Consider the following 20,363-nt stretch of genomic DNA (forward strand, 5'->3'; position numbering starts at 1 on the left):
TGTTCTTACAGAAACATCTAAATCCTGGAACCTGCAACAACCATTCCTGTCCCTGCTCTACCCATGTCTCCGAAATCGCCACAACATCGAGATCCCAGGTACCAACCCATGCTGCAAGCTCACCCACCTTATTCCGGATGCGCCTGGCGTTGAAGTAGACACACTTCAAACCAGCGTCCTGCTTGCCGGTGCCCTCTTTCGAACTTTTAACCCTATCCCTGACCTCACTACTCTCAACATCCTGTACACTGGGACTACAATTTAGGTTCCCATCCCCCTGCTGAATTAGTTTAAACCCCCCCGAAGAGCACTAGCAAATCTCCCCCCCAGGATATTGGTACCCCTCTGGTTCAGGTGAAGGCCATCCTGTTTGTAGTGGTCCCACCTACCCCAGAATGAGCCCCAATTATCCAGGAAACCAAAACCCTCCCTCCTGCACCATCCCTGTAGCCACATGTTCAACTCCTCTCTCTCCTTATTTCTCACTTCGCTAGCACGTGGCACGGGTAACAACCCAGAGATAACAACTCTGTTTGTTCTAGCTCTCAGCTTCCACCCTAGCTGCCTGAATTTCTGTCTCAAATCCCCATCTCTCTTCCTACCTATGTCGTTGGTACCTATGTGGACCACGACTTGGGGCTGCTCCCCCTCCCCCTTAAGGATCCCAAAAACACGATCAGAGACATCACGAACCCTGGCACCTGGGAGGCAACACACCAACCGTGAGTCTCTTTCGTTCCCACAGAACCTCCTGTCTGTTCCTCTAACTATGGAGTCCCCAATGACAAGTGCTCTGTTCCTCTTCTCCCTTCCCTTCTGAGGGAATAGTTCATGACTCCCTTCCCTTCTGAGAGAATAGTTCATGACTCACAAGAACCATATATCCCAGTGAGGAAGGAGGATTCTGGGATGGGGATAATTCAACCCCTTCATTAATCAAGGAAGTTAAGGGTAGTATTAAACTGAAAGAAAAAACATAACGTGATTAATAGTAAGTTAGAAGATCGAGAAAGTTTTCAAAAAGAGGATGAAAGAAAAGAAGGTAAATATAAACTAGGAGGGTAAACAAGCAAGTTTCCTTAAATATATAACAATGGAAGAGAGACTAAAATGGACATGGTGTCTCGGAGAATAAGACTAGCGAAATAACAATGGAGAAACAGGAAATAGTAGACAAGTTAAATACTTTGTATTGGTCTTCACAGTGGAATACTCGAATAACATTCCAAAAATACTAAATCAAGAGGAAAAGAGATGGGAGGCACGCTGGCTCAGTGGTTAGCACTGCTGCCTCACAGCACCAGGGACCGAGGTTCGATTCCGGCCTTGAACGACCGACTATCTGTGTGGAGTTTGCAGATTTTCCCCATGTCTGTGTGGATTTCCTCCCACACCAAAGATGTGCACATTAAGTGGGGTTACAGTGACAGAGCAGGGGACTGAGGTAGAGAGCTCTTTTGGTGGGTCCTTGCAGATTTGATGGGCCAAATAGCCTGCACTGTAGGGATTCTGCACTGTAGGGATTCTCTGGAAACAAATACAATAACTACCATTGCAGAAAACTTATTTGAGAGATTCATGGAGCTAAAGGTGGATAGGTCTCCTGGACCTGATGGTTTGCATCCTAGGATGTTAAAGGAAGTAGCTACAGAGATAGTGGTTGCACTGGTAGTAATATACCAAAAATTCTAAAATTCTGGAAATGTGCCGGAGGATTGGAAAACTGCCAATGTAACACCCTCATTCAAAAAGGGAGGGGGACAAAATACAGGTAACCAGAGACCAATTAGCTTAAATCTGTCATTTAGTAAAAAAGAATCCATATTGACATGGAGATGCCGGCGTTGGACTGGGGTGGGCACAGTAACAAGTCTTACAACACCAGGTTAAAATCTAACCGGGTTGTTTCGAATCACTAGCTTTCGGACCACTGCTCCTTCCTCAGGTGAATGAAGAGATAGGTTCCAGAAACATATATATAGTCAAAGTCAAAAATGCAAGACGATAATTACCTGTTAAGACTCGCATTCAAAGTAAGTTTTTATAGGTCCAAACGGAGCAACTGGCGAGAGGGATAATCACAGGTTAAAGAGGTGTGAATTGTCTCAAGCCAGGACAGTTGAAATGAATGAATGAAAATTATTGTCACAAGTAGGCTTCAAATGAAGTTGCTGTAAAAAGCCCCTAGTCACCACATTCCGGCACCTGTTCGGGGAGGCTGGCATGAGAATTGAACCCGTGCTACTGGCCTTGTACTGTTTTACAAGCCAGCTGTTTAGCACACTGTGCTAAACCAAGTTGGTAGGATTTCGCAAGCCCAGATGGTGAGGGGTGAATGGGGGCTTGCGAAATCCTACCAACTGTCCTGGCTTGAGACAATTCACACCTCTTTAACCTGTGATTATCCCTCTCTCCAGTTGCTCCGTGCCATGTCTCCGTTTTGTTTTCCTGGGTTTCTATTTTGTGGGAAAGATGGCAGCTCACGCATTGCAAATGGCCTTTTGGAGTTGCACCAGCTCATCAAATTGAAGGACCAGAGTGTAATTTGTCAGTAATACTGGTAGCACAGTATTGGACAGCACAATGGTCCCAGGTTTGATTCCCCCTTGGGTCACTGTGCAGAGTCTGCACGTTCTCCCTGCGTCTGCACGAGTTTCCTCCGGGTTCTCTGGTTTCCTCCCACAAGTTTCAAAAGACGTGCTGTTAGGTAAATTGGACATTCTGAATTTTCCCTCAGTGTACGCGAACAGGCATTGGAGTGTGGCGACTAGGAGATTTTCACAGTACATTCATTGCAGTATTTATGTAAACCGACTTGTGAACTAATAAAGATTATTATCTGATTGTGAGAACTATTCATCGATCTGGAAGGCGTCTGATTTTGGACAACTTCCAGTAGGCTCTATAGGTCAAGGCCATCAGCACTCCTATTTATTTTTCTCCCCTTTTGAATCTAAAGGCATTTCCCCAAAACCTGGAAATGTGGATGGATTGAGGTCCCTTAAAATTGAAGAGTTTTTGGGTCCACCTTCACCCTGTTTATGCCCAGGTGGAGGGAGGAGGAAAGAAAAATCTGTCCAAGAATCCAATCTTCCTTCGGGGCCCGAAGGCTCATTTTGTATAAAAATGAAGATTTGCATAATTCACAATAGCACAATTAAGCTTACCACTGCAGTTCATTATCTGCATCTGAAAATTCCTTTTGGAGACCCATTACTAAAAGCATATATAATACATCTTCCTTTTAACATTTTAGATCTTTCAAGCCAATACTTTTCCTGTGATATAGAGCCCATTACCTTCTTCCAGCTTAATGCACTTAACCAACAATCTACATGCCCAGTCAAGCACCATAATGAGTAAAGACGAGATATTATTTTTACCCTATTGTATTTACTTAATTTAATCAACAACTTCATCATGGCCCATGAATGTATGATCCATGTAGCATGGGTTGATTTTGCTTTCATTTTCCCTTGCACTTCAAAACAGTGGTTTACTTTGGCACAATCACAGTTGTATAATTCACACACTATTATTATTTTCTCTTTCATCTGTTACTGTGGAAAATTGTTGACTTAGCATGACAAAATTATTGAAGCTTGGTGAGTAGAATGAAAAGAGACAATGAATTAAGGGCTAATGTATAGAGAAAGAAACAAAGATATGGTAGCGGGACATGAGGACAATAGCTGAAGAGAGGAGTAGAAGAGGACACAAAAAGGTGACCAATAAACACATTATGATGAAAGGGGAATAAAAGATGCACTAGGCTTGTTTGATCTGTTTCTGTACAACCTCAGATATATTCTATATTTATGAATTTTTAAAAAAGTTATTGGAAATATATAGGATGTTATTTGGTTGCATTTCCCCAAAGGTTGTATTTGCCCAAAGATGTGCAGGTTAGGTGGATTGGCCATGCTAAATTGCCCTTAGTGTCCAAAATTGCCCATAGTGTTGGGTGGGGTCGCTGGGTTACAGGGATAGGTGCAGTTTTGATGGGCTGAATGGCCTCCTTCTGCACTGTAAATTCTATGATTCTATGATGTGCACTGTATTCTGTGCGTGCAGATTAACTATATACATACAAAAATATCTAATTTATTATTTGTAACCAGCATACCAAAAATATACGCGTAACTAAGAGAATATTTAGATGGAGTGGTTAACACTTGAACTAACTAGGAGCAATGCCATTGGATATCATGTATTTTTTTTTTAAACTGTATTTTGCAGGTTTGTTTGAACTACATTACTGTCTTCATTCAAGAGAAAGCAGAAGATTAATTTTACAGTTTCTCTGGCCAACCAGTCCGCTTTACAATATACATTGCGATATTGTAGCAAAAACTGAGTAAATTTGTTGAAACAGCCAACTTCAAATTTAAATCCAAACCAACCAAAACCTCTATTGTTATTTGTTCTAATGTTTATGTTTGAATTCCAATTAATGCCTGTCTGTAACTATTCAAGACCTTGGCATAAATTGCATGGATTACAGACAAAAACACTTCACCATCAAGTAAAGCAGCATAGTTGTTGAGAAAAAATGCATAATCCATCTTCAGCTGACTGTAAAGATACTTACACAGTTCTAATAATCACAATGTCTATAATTATGAGCTGCAGACTTGATAGTCACAAATGAGCTCATTTCATAAATTTTAGATACATCTTCGCACAGATCCGAACTCTCCTATCACTTCAAATAAAGTGAAGCATCTCCTCAATGATGAAATAATTTAAGAGTCTTAAAACTACATTAGAATATCAGGACTGTGTAGATATTTCGGCACCTCTGTCGACTCGATCGTTATTAAAGAGCTTCACCAAATGACAATTTCAAGAAAAATATTCCTTGATGAACTTGGAAACAATCTGATACTGAACATGGAAGCAAACGAGTGCAGATTATTCAATTTTCTCACTTCATGATGGTATAGCCATTAGCTGCATCCTGCTATTTTGTAATGGCTGAACTCCATTAGTAACTACAGCATCCAATGTTAGCTCAGCATGCAAAACTTCATCACAACGCAGATCACAAAGCAGCTGCATACCATCACATTCGCCCACCTGGCCCATTTAATGAAGTAAGGTAAATGGTTGAGCAGATTGAATGTGTAAAAGGAATATCGGGTAATCTCTGTCACTGTCCATGTGACCAAGAAAAGAACGACGCTTTCCTCATTCTGTATCTGCAGATTATTCCATGAGAAAAAGGCAAGTTCAGAAATAAAACTCAATATCATTTATAGGATTTAAGACCCAAATTTAGAAGTGCATTTGATCCCCCCTTCCTAGTGTGCAGACTATGCTTAGAGAAACACTGGAGTGCAAATTAGACTATCACAAATACTTTGCAATGACATATTACAATATAATTTAACTCAGCAGTATTGTTTAAATGTTTGTTCCACATAAATGCAATGAAATAATGAAAAATGAAATGAAAATGGCTTATTGTCACGAGTAGGCTTCAAATGAAGTTACTGTGAAAAGCCTCTAGTCGCCACATTCCGGCACCTGTTCGGGGAGGCTGTTACGGGAAGTAATATCAGTGTCGCTGAAACAGTTCTAAGTTAAAGACAAATTTCGATTGCAGAATTCAGATGTTTTGTAAACTACGAATAGCCAACTGGTAAAACCAAATGGGCAATTATACAAGTAGTTGCACTTTAAAAAAATCTATTTACAGGATGTGAGCATGTCTGGCTCGGCCAGTATTCATTGCCCATTCCCTACCGCTGGAACAAGGCCATATAATATGCCTTCATGGAGTGTACATTCATTGTCGATATGCATGGATTCCAACTACACTGTACATGCAGATCTTATATCTTTGCTTTTCAACTGAACATGTGTAACATTCAGGTAATGCCTATAGTTTAGTTAGAGTTTCATTGCAGATTCTGCAAAGGTTACACGATCCTGCTGTGATTCATCAGTTTAGCCATTTGTCCAATGTGCTGTTCGGACCTTGAAATATAGTGACAATTATTCTCTTCTAGAAAATGAAATAATGCTCGGTTACTGGAAATTAGAATATACCCTAGCTAAATTCTTAATTTCTGAATCCAAAATTACAAGCTGCAGAAATATTTTAATAGATATTTTGTAACATTACTAATTTATTGTTTCCTAAAATTAGTAACTCAGTGCATCCTCTTCTCTATTCTGGCAAACAACCTATTTACAAATGTTCACCTACTTAAGAATACAGCAGGCAGATTCTCCCTCCAAGTACCCAATGTTGCAATTCGTACACAACTGAGATCAAGAACTCAAAACATTGAAATACACAGAGCTTGGGACCTACCATTTCACTGAATAGTATATTATGCCGACATACTGCACATTTACAATTATTTAATTGAAACAAATTATCACAATAAGTCAGGATTTAGATCAACTGTTTGCTTTCATTTTTCTTTTTCAGTAAGAGCTTTCTTTTCAAACTTCAAGAAACAGTCAAATAGATTTTTCACGAGCATAACATACAAATAGTAAAGATAAAAAGCATTAAAGCTTAATCAGCACACTTTAAATAAATCAGGTCATTTCTATATTACAAGCATACACCAGTAAAACAATTATAATTGAACAAAGGCCGACATGTCAGTGCAGTATTAAAGAACTGCTCCAGTCAGCACGGTGGCGCTGTGGTTAGCACTGCTGCCTCAGGTCCCAGGTTCGATCCCGGCTCTGGATCACTGTCCGTGTGGAGTTTGCACATTCTCCCTGTGTTTGTGTGGGTTTCGCCCCCACAACCCAAAGATGTACAATGCAGGTGGATTGGCCATATCACTTTTTATTAAAACAGTAAAAAATATACAAGGCCAAACGGTACAAACACTAGAATTTGTGTTGGAGAAACAGGGTACCCTCCCCATGCTAAATTGCCCCCAAATTGGAAAAAATGAATTGGCTACTCTAAATTTGTTTATTTTTTAAAAATTTAAATCAGCTCCATCGTTAGAGGTGCTGTCTTTCAACCATGCTTATGTGGCAGATATAAAATGATTCCATGGAATTATTCAAAAGGGAGCAAGGAAAATCTCAATGTCCTAGCCAAACATACTCCCTGAACTAACACTACTAAAAAAACATTGATTTGAAAAGATTTTTTCAAGAACAAGAGGGCACAGATTTAAAATAATTGACAAAAGAAACAAAGGCCACATGAGTGCTTAAGGGTTGGAATGCACTGCCCGAGTGTGGTGGAGGTAGGTTCAATCGAAGCACTTGTTGATTATCTAAAAAGAATATTATGCAGGATATGGGGGAGAAGGCAGGAGAGTGGCACTAGGTGAATTGCTCATTTGGAAAGTCAGTGCAGACATGATGGGCTGAATGGTTCCTTCTGCACTTAAGAATTCTGTGATTGCATGATCTTTGTGGACTTGTATGAACATTGTTTGCTACATTTTGCCTCAAGCAACAACAGCAAGTTCACTTCAAAAATAATTCATTAGCTGTAAAGCATTTAGGATGCCTTGTGGATGCAATAAACGGGCAAGTTACTTATTTTACAACTGGCTGCATTGTCTCATCAACAGTGGGTAGGATTTTCCAGCCATGCACTCCCCGAGACCTTTAAATGGTCCATCAATTGTCCCCCTGCCCCCCAACAATTCCTGCAGTGGGTGGGACTGCAAAATTTACCCCAGTGCTTCTGATGCTATTGGTAAACTCATCTAAAATAATCCTGTTTGGCATCTCAAAATTCCAATTTGAAGAAAATAAGTCATGCATGAAATGTCTGAAACCTGCATTATAGGATACTGAAGACTTAAAACGTACAACTTCCATTTAGTAAACAAAAGGGCAGCATTGCAAGTTGTGCCATACACTTCCAATCGCTTCTTAATTTACACACAGTGCTGTTTCTTAACCATCACTTTTTAAGCTTAAACAGCAGGTAATGGAGAGAATTGTACAGAATGTGGCAATCAACAACAGTGCTCACATCCCAGATAATGCAGATTTACCTAGTAGCTACAGAACAACATTTTGAGGCCAAGGTTAAGATCTGAACACAGTCAGCAGAAGGAGGGTTATACCACCAGGGATTGGGTTAGGGAGGGCAGGCTAAAACAAAATTTGCAATCCTAATTTTACAGTTATTTTTCCTCCATACAATAGCAATACGCTTAGGGATGACGAGTAGAGGCTTCAGAATTCATAAAAATATTGAATTAAACTTACCGGTCTTATACTGTGGATAACAAACCACACCATGAAAATTCTGGACAGGACTTGGACCCCAGTAACGAGCACCGAAGTTCGTACTATTCCTTTAAAAAAAAAAATTTACTCTGCAATTAAGAACAAAAATTCCACATTTAATATGTCCTCAAATCCACCAATTACTCACCAACAGCACAGTGGATAATCTGTGGAGCAAAGAAAAAAAATGAGTTATTGGAAACATTATTAAAATTTACATTGCTCATTATACAATCAGCAATTTGCTACAAATACAACAATAACAGCAATCATTCTTTTTACCTCAAGCAATGCAAAGGTCTGGAAAAATTTGAGTGTCTTTTGTATGCTTCTGTATAGTCCCTTGTGTGTTCTTTTCTGGTAAGAAAATCTGATCATGGCCACAGCTAGTACCAGCCACCTTGAGACAGAAAGAAGCTAATGTAAATATAAACCACAGAGGCAAGGTGATACAAATGCAGTAGTTATATCAACAGTCAATTCAGGTGATTCAACTCTGAAAACAGTAATACCACATTACAATATGAAGATGCACTGCTTCACCAAAGAGTAATGGAAATCTGGAACTCAATGAGCCTGCCACCCTCCCCCCGCCGACCTGAAATTCCAATCATAGGCTGCATCATAATAATAATGATCTTTATTAGTGTCACAAGTAGACTTACTGCAATTAAATTACTGTGAAAAGCTCCTAGTCACCACATTCCGGCACCTGTTCGGGTACACAGAGGGAGAATTTAGAATGTCCAATTCACCTCATAGCACGTCTTTCGACTATGTATGGAAACCAGAGCACCCGGAGGAAACCCACGCAGACCAGGGGAGAACATGCAGGCTCCTCACAGACACTGATCCAAGCTGGGAATTGAACCTGGGACCCTGGAGCTGTGAATCAGCAGTACTAAGCATTGCGCTACCACGCCGCCGCACATGAGGATATATTTCAGATAGAGGTTTGGTTTTACCTCTTTAGCTATAAGCTACACAAGACCCAAAGCTGCTTAGCCAATCATTAACCAGTCTTGCCTGGTGGCTACACCCTAACTGAATTCATAAAGATAAACTGAAAACTAAGAATTTCACCAAGCTCCTCCTATTTCCATGGTGCGTGATATACATGACTTGCCCCCAGGTAAAAATGTTAATGGACGACAACACAGAACGAGACCATTCAGCTCATTGAGACCATGCTGGCTGTGCAAAAACAACTTAGCTAGTCCCACTCACCTGCCCTTTCCTCATGGCCCTGTAAATGTTTTGCCTTCAGGTGTATATCCTATTAACTTTTGAAAGCCACAAGTGGCTGGTTTAGCTCACTGGGCTAAATCACTGGCTTTTAAAGTAGACCAAGCAGGCCAGCAGCACGGTTCGATTCCCGTACCTGCCTCCCCGGACAGGTGCCGGAATGTGGCGACTAGGGGCTTTTCACAGTAACTTCATTGAAGCCTACTCGTGACAATAAAGCAATTTTCATTTTTCATTTCATCCGTCTCCAATATCCTTTCAATCACTTGCAGAATCAAAATCAAGTTAGAGAATATGTTCGTCAAACTCAATCTCTGCAGAAAGTTGACCTGTCACCTTTGGTTAATTCACTCTAACAACTCTGCCATGAACACCTCTAAAAAAAATTTTCCCCATCCTCTCTGGTCTAGTGAGAACAACCCCACCTTTCCCTATCTATCCACACAACTGAAGTCCCTCATCCCTGTAACCATTCTTATAAATATTTCCTGCAACCTCTCTAAAGTCTTCATATAATTTCTAAAGTATGGTGCACAGAATTAGATACAATACACCAGGTGAAGCCAAGCCAATCCTTTACAAAGGCTCATCATATTATCCTCCTGCACAGATGTGTCACATCTTGGACTGGGCAACGGGCAAAGTCAGGATTATACAAGCACCTTTCTACTCCACAATCTAAATAGTAGAAGGCTGTGGTGAGTATTTAGCAAACTCACACTTTTTTAAAAATCCCTCTTTATCTATTTGCTGCAACAGGAGCTGCTGTTCAGCCACATTCAATTGAGAGTGTGAATGATTGGGCCCTGAAAATCAATTCCACAGGCATTTGTCCATTTACAGCAAGATCATTTGTTGTTCTCAGAAAATATGTGGAGGGAGGGCGAAACCCCTCTCCCACCATACCTTTGGGTAGAATAGGTTAAAAATTATAAAACATATGAAAGTGAAACATATGAAAGCGAGGTTTGCTTGTGTCACACGGGAGGGTTTAAACTAGTATGGCAGGGGGTGGGTACCGGAGCAATAGGTCAGAGGGTGAAAGCATTGAGGGAGAACTAGGGAATAGGGCCAGTATGGTTCTGAGGAAGAGCAGACAGGGAGATGTTGCTGAAAACAGCAGGTCTGGTGGCCTGAAGCGCATATGTTTTAATGCAAGTAGTATTACGGGCAAGGCAGATGAACTTAGAGCTTGGAACTATGATGTTGTTGCCATTACAGAGACCTGGTTGAGGGAAAGACAGGATTGGCAGCTACATGTTCAGGATTTAGATGTTTCAGGCGGGATAGAGGGGGATGTAAAAGGGGTGGTGGAGTTGCACTACTGGTTAGGGAGAATATCACAGCTGTACTGCGGGTGGACACCTCAGAGGGCAGCGAGGCTATATTGGTAGAGATCAGGAATAAGAAGGGCGCAGTCACAATATTGGGGGTTTACTACAGGCCTCCCAACAGCCAGAGGGAAATAGAGGAGCAGATAGGTAGACAGATTTTGGTAACAAGTAAAAACAAGAGGGTTGTTGTGATGGGAGACTTCAACTTCCCCAATAGTGACTGGGACTCACTTAGTGCTAGGAGCCTGGACGGGGCAGAGTTTGTAAGGAACATCCAGGAGGGCTTCTTAAAACAATATGTAGATAGTCCAACTAGGGAAGGGGCTGTACTGGACCTGGTATTGGGGAATGAGGCAGGCCAGGTGGTAGAAGTTTCAGTCGGGAGGCATTACGGGAACAGTGACCACAATTCAGTACGTTTTAAAGTGCTGGCGGACAAGGATAAGAGTGGTCCGAGGGTGAATTGAGGGAAGGTTAATTATTACAATATTAGGCGGGAACTGAAGAACCTAGATTAGGGGAGGATGTTTGAGGGTAAATCAACATCTGACCTGTGGGAGGCTTTCAAATGTCAGTTAAAAGGAATTCAGGACCGGCATGTTCCCGTGCGGAAGAAGGATAAATACGGCAAATTTCGGGAACCTTGGATAACGAGAGATATTGTAGGCCTCGTCAAAAAGAAAAAGGAGGCATTTGTCAGGGCTAGAAGGCTGGGAACAGATGAAGCCTGTGTGGAATATAAGGAACGTAGGAAGGAACTTAAGCAAGGAGTCAGGAGGGCTAGAAGAGGTCACGAAAAGTCATTGGCAAATAGGGTTAAGGAAAATACCAAGGCTTTCTACAAGTACATAAAAAGCAAGATGGTAGCCAGGGAATGGGTTGGCTCACTGAAAGATAGGCAAGGGAATGGGCGAGGTACTAAATGAGTACTTTGCATCAGTATTCACCAAAGAGAAGGAATTGGTGGATGTTGAGTCTGGAGAAGGGTGTGTAGATAGCCTGGGTCACATTGAGATCCAAAAAGACGAGGTGTTGGGCGTCTTGAAAAATATTATGGTAGATATGTTCCCAGGGCCTGATGGGATTTATCCCAGAATACTGAAGGAGGCAAGAGAGGAAATCGCTGAGGTCTTGACGGAAATCTTTGGATCTTCACTGTCATCAGGTGATGTCCCGGAGGACTGGAGAATAGCCAGTGTTGTTCCTTTGTTTAAGAAGGGTAGCAAGGATAATCCAGGGAACTACAGGCCGGTGAGAGCCTTGCGTCAGTGGTAGGGAAATTACTGGAGAGAATTCTTCGAGACAGGATCTACTCCCATTTGGAAGCAAATAGACGTATTAGCGAGAAGCAGCATGGTTTTGTGAACGGGAGGTCGTGTCTCACTAACTTGATAGAGTTTTTCGAAGAGATCACAAAGATGATTGATGCAGGTAGGGCAGTGGATGTTGTCTATATGGACTTCAGTAAGGCCTTTGACAAGGTCCCTCGTGGTAGACTGGTACAAAAGGTGAAGTCACATGGGATCAGGGGTGAACAGGCAAGGTGGATACAGAACTGGCTAGGTCATAGAAGGCAGAGAGTAGCAAAGGAAGGGTGCGTTTCTAATTGGAGGGCTGTCACTAGTGGTGTTCCACAGGGATCAGTGCTGGGACCTTTGCTGTTCGTAGTATACATAAATGATCTAGAGGAAAACGTAACTGGTCTGATTAGTAAGTTTGCAGACGACACAAAGGTTGATGGAATTGCGGATAGCGATGAGGACTGTCAGAGGACACAGCAGGATTTAGATTGTTTGGAGACTTGGACGGATGAGGTGGCAGATGGAGTTTAATCCGGACAAATGTGAGGTAATGCATTTTGGAAGGTCTAATGCAGGTAGGGAATATATAGTGAATGGTAGAACCCTCAAGAGTACTGAAAGTCATAAGACATCGAGGTGTACAGGTCCACAGGTCACTGAAAGGGGCAACACAAGTGAAGATGGTAGTCAAGAAGGCATACGGCATGTTTGCCTTCATTGGCCGGGGCATTGAGTATAAACATTGGCAAGTCATGTTGCAGCTGTATAGAACCTTAGTTTGGCCAAACTTGGAGTATAGTGTTCAATTCTGGTCGCCACACTACCAGAAGGATGAGGAGGCTTTAGAGAGGGTGCAGAAGAGATTTACCAGGATGTTGCCTGGTATGGTGGGCATTAGCTATTAGATGTTGAATAAACTCGGTTTGTTCTCACTGGAACGACGGAGGTTGAGGGGCGACCAGATAGAGGTCGTCAAAATGATGAGGGGCATAGAGTGTATGGATAGTCAGAGGCTTTTTCCCAGGGTAGAGGGGTCAATTACTAGGGGGCATAGGTTTAAGGTCTGAGGGGCAAGGTTTAGAGGAGATGTACGAGGCAGGTTTTTTTTTTTTACATAGAGGGTAGTGGGTGCCTGGAACTCGCTGCCGGAAGAGGTAGTAGAAGCAGGGGCGATATGACAATAAGGGGCATCTGGACAAATACATGAATAGGATGGGAAGAGGGATACGGACCCAGGAAATATAGAAGATTTTAGTTTAGACAGGCAGCATGGTCGGCACAGGCTTGGAGGGCCAAAGGGCTTGTTTCTGTGCTTTACTTTTCTTTGTTCTTTGAAACTCAATCAATATACCCATGTTCGATTTAAACACAGCACATTTGACCAACTCAGAATATCAATGCTGGAGAAGTTGGTCCACAATTATAATAAATGTTAATGAGGTCATATTCTGATTTGGCAGCCATTTGATAAATTTTCCCAAGGACCAGGCAACTTTGAATCTTGAGAGATCGGAGCAGCCAGATCCAGCAGGCAAATGCTTTTTATAGAATGTCTTTTGGCTGAAAAAAAGCATGACTGCTTTCCCTATTCGAGTTCCTCTTGCAAATCTTCTGTGATCTACCTCCATCCCCAACATGCCTCATTTTTTTCTTCTCTGATGTACCTCGAGCATGAGCCCCATTGTCTCCCTCCAAACCACAACAAGCCAAAATATTTTCCAATGGCCAAGAACATTTCCCAGCAGATCCCACCTGCAGGCTTTCCCCACTTGGCAGCCAGCTGCTGTAACCTAGCAAGGCCTAGATGTAGGCCCAACTAAAATTGGGTATTTTAAATTAAAGAATTCGCCCAATTAAATTGGATTATCCTAAATTAAAGAATTGTACATTTTAAAATTATACTGCAGTCAAATCTCAGGCAGGCTGTTGGAATTCAATCTTGACCAAAGTCAAATACATAACCAACAGACAAGCTGCCAGACTATGTCTGGGCCAGTTTAATTAATCACCCATCAAAGATCATCACACTCTACTGAGACCCAGCAGGAAATCATCGCACCCCATTGAAATGCACCGGCCTATTGTTAGAAGCCCAGATATGGCCAGACTTTCTGGCACCTAGAGTTCCTGCTGTTACCTTATATGGCAACAGGTTACATGTAAGCAACGCCATGGAGATGGACACCTGGGGGTGGGCCCTGGTGTCCTGTCAGGCAGACATCAAGCAACCCACTGGGTATTGGGACCCCTTCCCGAGACCTCATTGGCTGGAAGCCAGAGACGTTTCGGGAAAGGCAGAGAGAGAGAGGATAAAGCTACACATCTCAGACACACCAGCAGCAAAGATCCGATGTGCGAGGTGACCTTGACCAGACCAGAAGGAAGGAAACAAGGAGGAGACTACCTGCGAGAACCACCTTTGTGAAGACGGGCCAGAGGAATTCCAGCGATCAGATCCACAGCCTACCAAGCCATTTTTGTGGAGTATACTTGAATCTGGGATATCCTCTTGTTTTATGTGGGTAATTTAAAGGTTAATAGTATTACTATTAATAAAGTTATTGAACCTTTACTTGTGTTTGTCCATCTTGCACCTGGGTAAAACTTTGACAGACATACTGGTCGAAGTATCTGAGATTTAGCAGATACAACACAGCCAAGAAGCAAAATAAAGTGTCATGAAACTCAATTGGGCATCACAACGTTCCTGGGTTGCCCTGCACAAATTCCATCCAGGAAACTCCAAGACTGGTTTGACGAGAAGCCACCACACCATCTAACACAGGGGTGGGCAAACTTTTCCGTGCAAGGGCCACATTCAGAAATTCACAATTTTAAAGGGCCGCATAGTATATTAAGTAAAATAATTAATATTTAAAATAGCCAAAATAAAAGGTTTTTAAAGAAAAAAAAAGCAATTAATTTTTATTAATTAATATTTTAAAGTAGAAACTTCACATGAAACACATGTTGTGCCGAGCAATGATCACCCTACTCAAGTCAACGTATCCACCCTATACCAGTAACCCAACAGCCCCCCCCCCCCCATTAACCTTAAAATAAAAAAAAAAAAACATTTTTTTTTATATGACTTGATCTTGGTGGGCCGCATAAAGACCTTTGGCAGGCCGCATGCAGCCCGCGGGCTGTAGTTTGCCCACCCCTGGTCTAACACATCAATCAACAAGAGGAGGACAACTCTCAGTGCATGGCAAAACAGCATCATCAGCCAGGCAAAGAGAAGAGCTCATCAATCAGCCAAGGTGGTTGTACGAAGAAGAACTAGACAACGTAAACAATGGTGGACTGGGAAAGCCATGGAGCTGCAACTCCTTGCTAACAAGCATGACACCCGGGACTTCTTCAGTGCCACCAACACAAATACATGGACACAACATCCTCGGCCACAAACTGGTGCGGAGTAAAAGACAGAAAAAACATCAGTCTTCGACGGAGAGAACACTTCAAAGAACTCCTAAACTGTGATACAATCATAGATAAGGACCTGTTTCAGGAATTCCCCCAACTCCTCATCTAAAATTATCGTCGACTCCCACCAAGCATGGATGAAGTTAAAGCCATCATTAAACAAATTAAGAACGGAAAGGCAGCAAGACTGGACGGGATTCCAGCAGGGATTGACAAACTTGGGGGGAGGGGGGGGAAAGATCACCCATCATGTCCATCAACTGTTCCTGAAAAGCTGGGACAGAGAATACGATTTTGTAAATTTAATACAGAGTAATAGTACTAATCTTTATTATTGTCACAAGTAGGCTTACATTAATACTACAAAGAAGTTAGTGAAAATTACCGTCCAAAGTACTGAACAAGCACGTCTTTCGGGACTTGTGGGAGGAAACTGGAGCACCCAGAGGAAATCCATGCAGACACGGAGAACATGCAGACTCTGCACGGACAGTGGCCCAAACCTGGAATCGAATCTGGGACCTTGGCACTGTGAAGCAACAGTGCATATCTGCTGACCTCAGGGATTCCGTCATCGCCACTATCTTCAGGAAAGGAGACAAAGTGGACTGTGAGAACTAGCAAGGAATCTCCCTACCCTCCATCGGTGGGAAGATCATCACCCAAATCCTCACTAACCACTTTCTAGCAGGTAAACCCTTCTGGAAAGCTAGTAAGTTTCCTGGCCATACCATGAAAGAACGGGCATAATTTTCACTGGTCAAGGAGAGGTATGTTGGGTGAATGGGGGGGGGGGGTCTAGTCTGCAGTGGGGAACTACAGGTCCCAAGGGATTCCAATTTGCATCATCTGTACCAATTGCTCCCCATTTAAGTGCTCAAAAACAAAAATTTGCAAATAGGCTGCTGCAACAAGAACTGCTCGGCCTAAGATTGCAGGAAACTGCAGAGTGAGGTGGCCTCAACCCAATGCACCACACAAGCTTGCCACCCTCCCATTGATCGGTCTACACCTCCCGCTGCCTCAGGAAGGCAGATAGAATTGTCAGAGACCCCTTGCACCCAAGCTTTACCACTTCCAGGCCCTTCCATCAGGCAAAAGATACAGAAGTCTGAAGACCTGCACACCCAGACACAAGAACAGCTTCATCCCCATAGCTACTGGACTCAACGACTCTGCCTTGGACTGATCTGTTCCCTGTAAGAACACTATCTACAACACCCTATGCTGTTCTCCAATCACTATTTATTGATGTACCATTTGTCAATGCATTGTCAATTTTTAAAAAAAATTTGTCTACAATTTACAAACTGTGTACGTTCCATGGCCGCAGAAAAATACTTTTCACTGTACTTCGGTACATGCGACAATGAAATATCAATCAATATTGAAATAGTTGATACTTAATAATAACCTTTATTATCGTCACAAGTCGGCTTACATCAACACTGCAATGAAGTTACTGTGAAAATCCCATTGTGCCACAATCCGGTGCCTGTTCAGGTACAGGGAGGGGGTATAATGTCTAATTCACCTACCCCTATAGGTGGTGCTGTGAAATATTTTAAAGTGCAATGCTGCATGTAGCAACCTCAGTGACAGTATCTCACTTTGCAATCTTGTCAACAGGCTAGCATGATTCAGCGGCCTCGCCATGTCCAGCTTGGTTTCGGAACAAGGCCGTTGAATCGAGAGGAGCCTCTTGTGGGATTCACGACACTCGAAACATCTTGCGAGATTCAATGTAATCTCGCGAGGCGCCGCGATCTGGATCTCCTTCTCGCTGGGCGAGATCCAGGAGTGCATAGGCGTATTTAAATATACATTTACCAGATTTACCTGTGGCCCGGAATTCACGGGCCATGCCTGAAACATTCCACCAGGGTGCTGTTGTGTGGACCAGTCGTTATGGCACCTTGGGGGGGGGGGGGGGATGTCGCCCACCTCCCACGCCATTGGAGACCCCTGGGTGGGAGGGGACAGGGCAGGATCACACCCTAGCACTCCCAAGGTGCCAGGTTGGCAGTGGCAGTCTGGAGGTGCAATGGGTCAGGCCGAGGGTTCTTGCCCATAAGGGGTGGGATGAGGGGAAGGGGTGCTCAAGGACCCCAGGAGTGGTATGTTGGGTGAATTAGGGGGGGGGTCCCGAGGCTACAATGGGAAGATCGGGGCTGCCTTTAAAAAATGGCGCCCTAATTCCTGCACTGGCTAAGTGCCATTGAATAGCGGGGAATTCACGGCGCAGCAGCTGAGAAACATCCTGCTAAATGCACTGCTCAGCAGACTTTAACTCGAGTCCCCTGAATAACACCCTAGATTTCCACAAATTGCTCATAATTCCAACAGTTTTCTTCTACTAATTCTCCAACTGAAATTTCTAATGCACAAAATACAAAGTTACATGTTCCGCCAAATTGTCTCGTTCCATCTTTTAATACAGGCTTCAAAGTTTCAACTTCAGATCTCGGGCTCTCACTTTTTCTAAAGTTGTGACTATGGGCACAATTGTGTAATTTCAGCATGCAACAGTAACCATCATCTGAATTTCTTTTGAAATATTCTTTAAGGGAATAGTGCAGATGGGCTTTAGAGTGGTTTCACAGGTCGGCGCAACATCGAGGGCCGAAGTGCCTGTACTGCGCTGTAATGTTCTATGTTTAACTTCTAGTAATTACTGTTACCTTCTTCAATTAGATTTTACATTCGTTTCTGCTCGTATTACTACTGTTAACTCATGTTCCTTTCATTTTGTCTCTTATTTCTCGCTCGTCAGTATCAGTGAAAAATATTGGTTATTTGATAAAAATGCCTCCTTGCTGTCCTATCTTCCGTTTCCTCTCCCAACAATAATGCAAGTTGGGACTTGGTTCTGTTGGTTGTGTGCAGTCACTATCCTGGAATTCGCTTCCTAACTAAACTGTGGTTGTACTTACACCACAGGAACTGCTGCAGTTCAAGGTGGGAACTCACCACCATCTTCGGGATGAACAACAAATTTTGGATTTGCAAGTGATGCTTGCACCTATGAATAATTTGTGTTAAAATGATTAGCATTGTTGGAAGAGTTATTGACGACAGGGGGAATGAAGGGGTGGTGTCGGCATTTTATGGGGGAGGACAAGGTATCGCTGGATCGGATTAAGGCAAAGAGGGAGGAAGAGTTGGGGGAGGGGTTCTGGTGTGAGGTGCACCAGAGGGCGAATGCCTCAACTTGGTTAGGGCTGATTCAATTGAAGGTGGTGTATAGGGCACATCTCACAAGGATGAGAATGAGCCAACTCTTTGAGGTGGTTGTTGGTCAGTGAGGAGAGCGAATCTCCTGCTGGCCAGGTAATGCCTCCAATGCCGCACAGCTTCAACGATAGCTTGGGCCTCTTTTTCGACGGATGAGTGCCGAATATCTGAGGCACGAAGGGTGCGGGAAAAGAATGCCACTGGTCTGCCTGCCTGATTGAGGCTATGGTGACGTCCGATGCCTCGCTCTCTACTTGAAAGGGCAGTGTCTCGTTTACTACGGGCATTCCGGCCTTGGCTATATCAGCTCTGACATGGGCGAAGGCCTGTTGCGCCTCAGCCGTAAGAGGAAAGTGGATGGACTGAATGAGTGGGCGGGCCTTGTCCCCATAGTTTGGGACCCACTGGGCGTAGTAGGAGAAGAAGAACCCCAGGCAGCGTTTGCGGGCCTTGGGGCAGTGGGGGAGGGGAAGCTCCATGAGGGGGCATATGCAGTCGGGATCGGGCCCCAGAACTCTGTTCTGGACCACATAGCCGAGTATGGCTAAGCGGGTTGTGTTAAACACGCACTTCTTGTTGTAGGGGAGGTTGAGGAGAGTGGCGGTGTGGAGAAATTTGGCGAGGTTGGCATCGTGGTCATGGCCACAGATGGCGACGTTGTTTAGGCATGGGAAGGTGGTCCGCAAACCGTACTGGTCGACCATTCGGTCCATCTCCCTTTGGAATACCGAGGCCCCGTTAGTGACGCCGAAGGGAACCCCGAGGAAGAAGTGATAGAGATGACCGTCCACCTCGAAAGCGGTGTAGGGATGGTCCGATTTACGAATGGGGTGCTGGTGGTAGGCGGATTTGAGGTCTACCGTTGAGAAGACACGGTACTCTGCAATCCGATTGACCATATCAGATATGCGTGGAAGGGGGTACGTGTCGAGCTGAGTGTACCGATTGATGGTCTCGCTATAGTCCACAACCATTCTGTGTTTCTCCCCAGTTTTAACTACTACCACTTGGGCTCTCCAGGGGCTGTTGCTGGCCTCGATGATGCCCTCCGCTGGACCTCGGACCTGATGAAGGTCCTGTCCTGGGTGCTGTACAGTCTGCTCCTGGTGGCGACGGGTTCGCAATCCGGGGTTAGATTGGCAAAGAGGGAAGGCGGATTGACCTTTAGGGTTGCGAGGCCGCACAGAGGGACGGGTGGGAGGGACCCACCGAATTTGAGGGTTAGGCTCTGGAGGTTGCACTGGAAGTCCAGGCCTAGGAGCAGGGCAGCTCAGAGGTTAGGGAGGACGTAGAGGCGGAAGCAGCTGACGTCTATGCCCTGGACCACGAGTGTGACCGTACAGTACCCCTGGATCACGACGGAATGAGATCTGGAGGCCAGGGAAATTCTTTGATTGGCGGAGTGCACCGTGAGGGAGCAGTACCTTACCGTATCCGGGTGTATGAAGCTTTCAGTGCTCCCAGAGTCCAGCAAGCAGGAAGTCACATGGCCATTGATTTTCACACTGGTCAATGAGGTTGCGCTGACGAGACTGGTCGATCGTTACTGAGGCAAGTCGTGGTCGGTCGTCGCTGACACGGGTGATGG

The 20,363-nt window shown here is 43.8% G+C and overlaps 1 protein-coding gene and 1 long non-coding RNA gene across 3 annotated transcripts in view; one reads left to right on the plus strand and one right to left on the minus strand.

The window, feature by feature from the left end:
* LOC119966419 overlaps positions 1-5,086 on the plus strand; it is a 42,285-nt gene extending 37,199 nt beyond the window's left edge. Inside the window, exon 4 of the long non-coding RNA XR_005460757.1 lies at positions 4,240-5,086. This is a non-coding gene — a long non-coding RNA (uncharacterized LOC119966419). The remainder of the gene's footprint in view (positions 1-4,239) is intronic.
* The window catches only part of LOC119966418 (very-long-chain (3R)-3-hydroxyacyl-CoA dehydratase 1-like), a 188,530-nt gene that overhangs the window by 44,948 nt on the left and 123,219 nt on the right, over positions 1-20,363 (minus strand). For both annotated transcript variants that reach the window (XM_038798044.1, XM_038798043.1), the window contains exons 2-5: positions 8,515-8,632; positions 8,381-8,399; positions 8,212-8,300; positions 5,080-5,201 (exon numbers count right to left, since the gene is read on the minus strand). In XM_038798044.1, the coding sequence (XP_038653972.1) occupies positions 5,080-5,201; positions 8,212-8,300; positions 8,381-8,399; positions 8,515-8,610 (326 nt within the window). In that variant the 5' untranslated portion in view covers positions 8,611-8,632. The remainder of the gene's footprint in view (positions 1-5,079; positions 5,202-8,211; positions 8,301-8,380; positions 8,400-8,514; positions 8,633-20,363) is intronic.

The sequence above is a fragment of the Scyliorhinus canicula genome, chromosome 5, assembly GCF_902713615.1.
Source record: "Scyliorhinus canicula chromosome 5, sScyCan1.1, whole genome shotgun sequence".
Lineage (NCBI taxonomy): Eukaryota > Metazoa > Chordata > Chondrichthyes > Carcharhiniformes > Scyliorhinidae > Scyliorhinus > Scyliorhinus canicula.